Here is a 7,796-nt window from a genome sequence, read left to right on the forward strand (position 1 = left end):
CAAGCTCCACTTTAGTCACAGAAGCCCTTGCTGAACACCAAACACTCAAACCTTCAAACTCTAGAAGATGGGCTTCTTGAATGTGAGGAAAAGAATTGGGAGCGTGGTTTAGGAGGTTGGATGCATGCAATATGGTCCCCTATAACCAGAAACCTCATGGTGGAGGGAAAATGGGTGGTGTGGTGTTAGGGCCTGGGCCATAAGTGCAGGCAGGAAAAGAGATAGAAAGGAAGGCAAGGGCAAGGAAAGGAAAGAAAAGAAAGGACGAGGTGTAAACTCCCTCCCTGGCTACTCATGAGAAAGTGTAGGGTGGAGGGAAGCCCAGAATTTCTCACCTCACTTGTTGAATTCCTCCTCGTTTTCTCCATCCGGGGCCTCGACCACATCAACCGCACGCTTTATGTGCTTTAAGCGCTTCGGCATTGCGCAGTGCTTATTTCCACATTTCTGCTCTTCACCTTTCCTTACGCCTCCGCTCGCTGCCTCGCTCCATCCGCTGCCTGCCATGGCCTCCCTCACCGTCGTCGCTGCTGCTGCTATCACGGCTGCCCTGGCCTCGCCCCGAAGCGTGCCCTTCTCGGGCCTGCGCTCCCTCCGCACGCTGTCCTCTGTCGTCGCTTGCCCTCGCCTGGTGCTCGTCTCTCGCCACGCTCGCGTCCTGCCCTGCATTCGAGCCTCTGCAGTACGTCATGCGCCCCCTTGTACCTTCTTCCTTCCCTTTCCTTTGCTCTGTTGCGCCGTGTCCGCTTTATCGTTTTGGTCTTCGATCCTTGCATATCGTCTCGTATCGCGTTCGTCCCTGTGCTCTTCTCATTGTCCCACCCGCTTCCCTCATCGCGCAGTCCGAGGAGGACGCATTCTCGATCATCCAGGACATCATCGCGGAGCAGCTGGCCTGTGATAAGAACTCCATCACGCCCGATTCCAAGTTCACTGACCTCGGCGCCGACTCCCTGGACACTGTGGAAATCATGATGGCTCTGGAGGAGAGGTTTGACATCCAAGTGGAGCAGGACAACGCCGACAAGATTGTGACCGTGGGGAATGCAGCCGACCTGATCAAGGAGGTCATCGCGTCCAAGTAGGGCACAAGTCTTGATAGTTCTACGTTACTTATATTTCCGGCCGACCACCACAACGCCTCCCCCCACTCACACACATACACACTTGTGGCGTCTCCGACGGCAGTTTCTTTCTTTCTTTCTTTCGGTGGTAAAGCATTTAGGATCAGGAGTGGATTCGAGACACTCGGGTAATATTTCATGCATAGAGCTGGTTCTCTGCAACGTAGCCTTTGTCATGTACCGGTAACGTTTTTGTGGAAGTAGTTTTAAGTAAAGGGCCAGTTGATATACTCGGCCCATGAACCATAGCTGGTGGATTGTGGCGAGTGTGTGTTCATCATCTGACATGGAAGGGTTTTGGGTCTTGCGTTGGTGAAGTTTCTGTGTCGATGGGGTTGAAGTGGTGCGAGAACGCTTCTTGTAGACTGTTCTATTGGGGTGTGTCCTTGTTGGTTGACGCTACCTGCGATTTTGAGTTGGTCTCGGGTGTCGGGCAGTGTTCTCATGTGTCGAAATTGGAGCTTGTGTGCTGTTGTTGGCAACGAGATATCTAGCACGATGAAACGAAACCTTGTCGCTGGGTCTCACCTGATATTGTTGTGTGTGGATCGGTCATTCTTCCCATGAAATTTTAATAGATCTATCGATCAAGTTGAATTTGTGGGATTTAATTGTAGTAACTATTAATAACTATTTATAAAAAAATGATTTTTTGTCTTAAACAATCTACAGGGAACATTTGGAAAAGAGTATATTAAATGAAAAGAGAAGAATTTAATTTTTTTTGTAAGACATGGGATTGAAATTAAGAAAATACTTTTTTATTATTATTATTATTACTATTATTACTATTATTATTTCTTTTTAGATTTTTCATGTCTCTTTATGTAGCAACACCTTAACATAAACCTTAAACCATAACCCTGGCTGTACTAGATAAAAAAATGTACCTTTACTTCTATTAAGACTCAAACTAAAGACTTTTTTAAATGTAATACCATGATAACTTGGTCTAGTACTACTAATCACATTACAGATGAATATGACCAAGAAAATATGTTGTTATCATTTATGGCTAATTTTAAAATTAATCCTAAGGCATTAATATTTTGTCCACTATTTTCACTTTATATTCTTTAGAACAACTTTTACTACTGGGTGTAAAAAAACATTTTAATGACTTCTATTATTTCTATTAACAGTTCTATTACCAATTTCTTTGATGATATAAAGTTTTGTGCAAAGAGCATGAAATTTGCTTAAATATTCCAATTTTCCAGTATCTTAGATCAGCAGCTACATCTTAAGAGGAAGAAATTTTTCTAATGCTTATTTTTATCAAAAATTGTAACTTCTTTGTTTAAAATAAATTCTATTTGTAAAATTGATTATTCACTTTGTGCTTTGTTTAATCCCTCTAAATGCTCTAATTTTTATTGTAAGTTTTAAAAATTATCCAATACAAATGTTTTATTAATAATAATTTTATAAGTTTTTAATAATAATAAGTAATTTTACTACTTGAAGAATGTTTTATATAACCAAGCCAAGGTATGAAGTTTTTATATAATAATACAACAAATTATGTAGCATCAAAAGTCCAATCAATGCATCTTAATTGGCGGATATGTTAAAAAAAAGAATATATCATTATTAAGAAAATAATGACTAGTAGGATTTATATTATTATCTTATTAATTATTAGTATTTATGAGATAAAATACGTCACAAGACTTTTTTGAGTAAAATATCATAAAAATAGAGTCTGAATAGGTCTTTTAGGCAATAATTTTGGTTGCTTTAGTAATTTCTCTTCTTTGTAATATTCATGTTTAGTTCCTGGGATTAATATTGAAAATTTTATTTATCTTATATGTATTAATTATTATCAACTTATAAATAATATTTATTAGATAGAAAAAGCATAAAAATGAACATCACAAAGTTTTAGTGATTTATGTAAAAAATTAATTTTAGCCAATTTAGAATAATTTTTTTATAATAATTTTTTTAAAAATATTATTAATTTATGAAAAAATCTAAAATAACTTTTAAATTATTTTTAAATTATTTAGAATTTAGATAGAATTATTTATTGATATTTAAATAATAGTAATAAGATTAATTTTACTACTTTTAGAAGCCATTATGAAGAATTTAAGGAAGATTTAATAGCTTAATTAGATTTTTGGCCTGATTGGATTTTTAAAAATACTATTATAAAGTCAAATTTGCATAAAGAATAATTTATTTAAAGAAACTAAAATAACCAACAACTAGTAGTAGTAGAATTTTGGATTGTGGTTCAAGTTGCAAATTTTTAGATGATTAAGCCTTATTGGAAGCAAGTTAGGAGTGAAAAGATAGGAAGATCTTAGCTTGCTAAATGATCTTCTTTGTATTTTAGTGGAAAGAGTATATATGCTTTGTTGGCCACGAAAAGAGGCCATGAGAATCTCTCCAATAGTGCTTGAAAATATAAGATAAAAGCATGGTTTTGGTCCAAACAAGATCACACTTCCTTCTTAATTCAAAAAATTAAGGCAGATCACTTTGATTAATGCAAAACCCACTGTTGGATATTGAATCTCTTAAAGGCTTTTTTACTTGAGAAACCTTGTTGCCATGTTGGCATAGTATTAGAAGTTGGCTGGACATTAAGTTCAGATTGAAAAGACTTAACAATGCATTATTATTTAAAAAGTAGATATTGCAATAAAATGTATGCTTCTATATCAAAATCCCTCATCCATTGAGTCTTAAGGTTTAAATTATGGATAGAAAAAAATACAATATTTATTTTTAATGCATCTTAGCAATTTTTTAAGACATTCAAAGATACTTCTTCAAATCACCATACTCACATATCATACTCATAGTAACTATTTTTTGTCATAAATGTAGAATTGAGATTGTTTGATATAATAAATATCCATGTTGATCTTTTGACATTCTTGATTTTTTTTTAATTGCACCTTCATTATTGCATGAAGCTTTGATTTAAAAAAAAATCTATTTTATTTTGAAATAATATTAATTTTAAAAAATTAAAAGTATCAAATTATAGATGCTAATGTCTTATAAAAAAAGAAAAGACTATCTACTTGTTCAAATGATCAATTCTTAGAAATGGACACCTTACCTTTGTCTTACAAAATACATGTATCTTAAAATATGAAGATTCTAGATTTGTTATTTTTTAAATATGAGTATTTGAAGAATACCTTTTTCAATAAGAAAAAACTTTGAAGTTTCTTCTTTCAAATATTAAATATATATATATATATATATATAGAAATAGAATTTTTAATGAAGATCTACAATCTTTGATGCTCATTTGGAAAGGTGACTCACACCACCTTGCTAAGCATGATCCTTGATTTCTTGCCTTAGATAAAAATTATTATGCAAGTTAGGAATTTAAAGATAGTTCCTCAATTGACATTTTTTAAGATTATAAACCAAGATCTAAGATTTTTCATGAAATTTCAAACTGATGGGTCTTGGTCTTAAGAATTCTCAATTTCAAAAATCTATTTCTAAATTCTGAATTTTAAGAAATATCAGTACCAAGAATCCATTTTCTTAATATCTAATTTTTGAGAGTTAACCCTCCATGGAGGCTTATTCTAAGGCATGTTTGTCTTTCAAATTTTAGAGCAAGTTTTTCTTAATTTTCTTAATTTAGTCTTTTTTTACTACAATTAACCATAGTTATCATTGAAATATGATTATTGAGTGGAAAGATATATCAAGTTATTATAGGCAAATTCTACCAAGAGCAAAAGTAATGTCGAATCATCTTAATGGTAGTTGATGGTATATTTCAAATATTGCTTCAAAACTTGATTCACTTCTTTTGTTTTTCCATTAATTTGAAGATAGAAGAATTAAGATAGTTTTGTATCTATCTTTAGTATTTTAAAAAGAATTATTTAGAACCTAGATAATTTATTTTAAAAGAATTATTTATTATTGATCAAAAATTATATTTTCTTCTTTTGATACAAAATATGAACGACTAAAAAGGGCATTTATTTATTTATTTTTTTGGCTATAAATAATATTGAATATAAATCTTAATAAATACATGCTCTAATGGATTTGACAAAAAATCAAAATATGTGTTGACATAAAATATTTGAACAATTATTGGACTAAAAGGGCCTTCTAAATAATAGTGCCATTTTTAAAATGAATCTTTAATTAAAAAAATATCTTTATTGTGTATCTTATGATTAATATTTGTTGTTGAAAATAATTTGAATATAAAGCTATATGGTGAGATTCATAATTTTTTGTATTCATTTAAATTAAAAATAAAAAAATCACCTAAGAATTCTTGAAAAAAATCTTTATTAGATGTTAAAAAGCAATTGGTATATTTTTGAGTCTAAAAAATATAATATAATATTTAAAATAATTATATCTAATTTTAAATATAATCTTCTATTATATCAAGTTTTCAATAATCTATATATATATGTAATGATATGTCTTTTTTCTTTACAAATAACATAAGAATTTATGTTTAAAATTTAGAATGAAATATGAAATTCTTAGTCAAATCCCTATTAATGTATTTGTTAAGTGTAATCAACTCATTTTGTAATAACCTATAGATTGGTCTAAACTGCAGTTGAGTTATTTCTTGAAGAAAAATTGAGCAATCATAACCACAATGTTCTAAAAGAATATCAATACATTTTTTTTAAATACAGCTTAATATTCCTTATACTAGATTAGAATGTAACTTAAAGTCTTTTCATCATTAGAAATAGATGTGGAATAGATGTCAATTTAAGAATATTTTCTAAAAAACTTAATTCTAAATTTTTAATCATTACTTCTAATCTAGAAATAAAATAATTTATTCTAGATTCTATATGAAATACAATTTAGAGTAGACTTAGTATAAAAATTATTAGAAGAGATAGAAAAAGACTTGGTGCAAAACAAAAATCCAGATAATTAAGTTAATCAGAAATATAATAGATTAATTAAGAATAAATAATTAAAAAAGAAATTAAATATAAATTATCTATAAATAGTAAATACTTATGTTATAAATATTATAATAAAAATCACAATAAAAAACTAAAATTATCATTCTATCATGTTTTTTCTTTCTACTTCATTTGTGCATAAATAAATTCTATATATTAAATCATAGAATAATTCAAGGAAGGATTTATGAAGATCTTTAGATTTTAAATTTAAAATTAAAGAATATTTGGAGCCAATACTATGGAATTACAAAAAAATGGACAATTATAAGCCAAGGTTCATGAAGTGCAAGCTAAAGTTCTATTCTATATAAATTGCATTAATGGTCTACTTCAACTTTAGCAAAGATTTACTTGATAATAGTTGAATGTTACAAAACATATTAAGATATGAAATAAAAGAGATTAAAGAATTAAGATGTTCAAGATGAATTTAGGATTTATCTCATGTAGAAGAATTAAACAATTCCAACTACAATAGCAACTATGACCTTGATAGAGTTATGAACTACAATAGAGTTATTAAGTTGTATAAGTGTTACTTAACTATCCAAGGATTATAGAAATTTTAATCAAGTGAAAAATTGATAATTGAATATCCCAAATTTGAACCAGGTTGGAAAGAATAGACTATTCTAATAAGTTAGTATTAGTGCAAGAAATACCAATATTAAACATCCAATAGATATATAGGCCTTGCAAGACTTGATGTTATAATCTTCTTAGATTCAAAATTTTTTAGAATATTATCTTTTGAATTTCTTAGTTGTTTTCTTTTCTTTAAACCTTAGTCAAGATAAATTTCATTTTTTCTTTGTCTTCTATGTGTAGGGCTACAAAACAAAACAACTTCAATTTCCTATGTCAAGTAGCAATAACCCACTTAGCCTAGTCTAGCAAAAATTTGATTATTTTGTAACTAAGTTTTTTCCCAATAAAAAGATTTTACACAGTTAATTCTAGGTTCTTTTCCTTTGCAAGTCATTCCAGATGGTTGCCATGTGTAACTCACCAAAATGACTCACGCATTGTATTCGATCAAAAAAAATGCAATTAGAATGTCAAGTGCAATTATTAGGTGAAGAATTAGATGAGAAATGCTAGATACAAGCAAATTATTGTTAGGAGAGAAAAATACGACTAATATAGGAATTTTAGTAGGAAAGTCCAATTATAGAAGGTATCTTGGAAGGCATTTAAATGGCATAATTTTAGCATCTTAAGAACATGCAAAAGGAATCCAAAACCTTCAAAATTCTAATATATACAATAAAATGTGGCTATATATAATCTGAATACTATACCATATACAATAGTAGATACAATAGAGTATGGAGTACTAGATATAGTGTTAGGTATCATATAAAATATTGTCTTCATATGGTATGATATGTGGTACAGTATTAAGAACATACAGTGGACGATATATGGCTAAATATGATTCTAAATACATACGGAACAAAATAGTGATATCATATTAGGTGGTGTTGAAGACGGTGTATAGATAGTACTAATACGAAATGCTATACGGGTGTAGAATATCGCAAGGTATAAGGTCTACGGCATACAAGTACGGCATGTGTGCCAGTACGGGCATCAATAGGGTAACGACAAGCCCCGATACCGACATTCGGATATCGGGCCGGCCGTTGCGGGCCGCCGGACTGCTGATGGGCGTCTGGCTCGGCCCTAGGACCCTTTCTCTGTTTTTTTTCTTTCTGATTCT

The 7,796-nt window shown here is 30.7% G+C and overlaps 1 protein-coding gene across 1 annotated transcript; it reads left to right on the forward strand.

Moving 5' to 3' along the window:
- The first annotated feature begins 317 nt into the window (after positions 1-317).
- LOC112294306 (acyl carrier protein, chloroplastic) lies at positions 318-1,372 on the forward strand. The gene is made up of 2 exons (XM_024544596.3): positions 318-682; positions 843-1,372. The coding sequence occupies exons 1-2, from the start codon at positions 401-403 to the stop codon at positions 1,083-1,085; spliced, it is 525 nt and encodes a 174-aa protein (XP_024400364.2). The 5' UTR covers positions 318-400; the 3' UTR covers positions 1,086-1,372.
- The last annotated feature ends 6,424 nt before the right edge of the window (positions 1,373-7,796 follow it).

This window comes from Physcomitrium patens, chromosome 17, assembly GCF_059467195.1.
Source record: "Physcomitrium patens ecotype Gransden chromosome 17, ASM5946719v1, whole genome shotgun sequence".
Classification (NCBI taxonomy): domain Eukaryota; kingdom Viridiplantae; phylum Streptophyta; class Bryopsida; order Funariales; family Funariaceae; genus Physcomitrium; species Physcomitrium patens.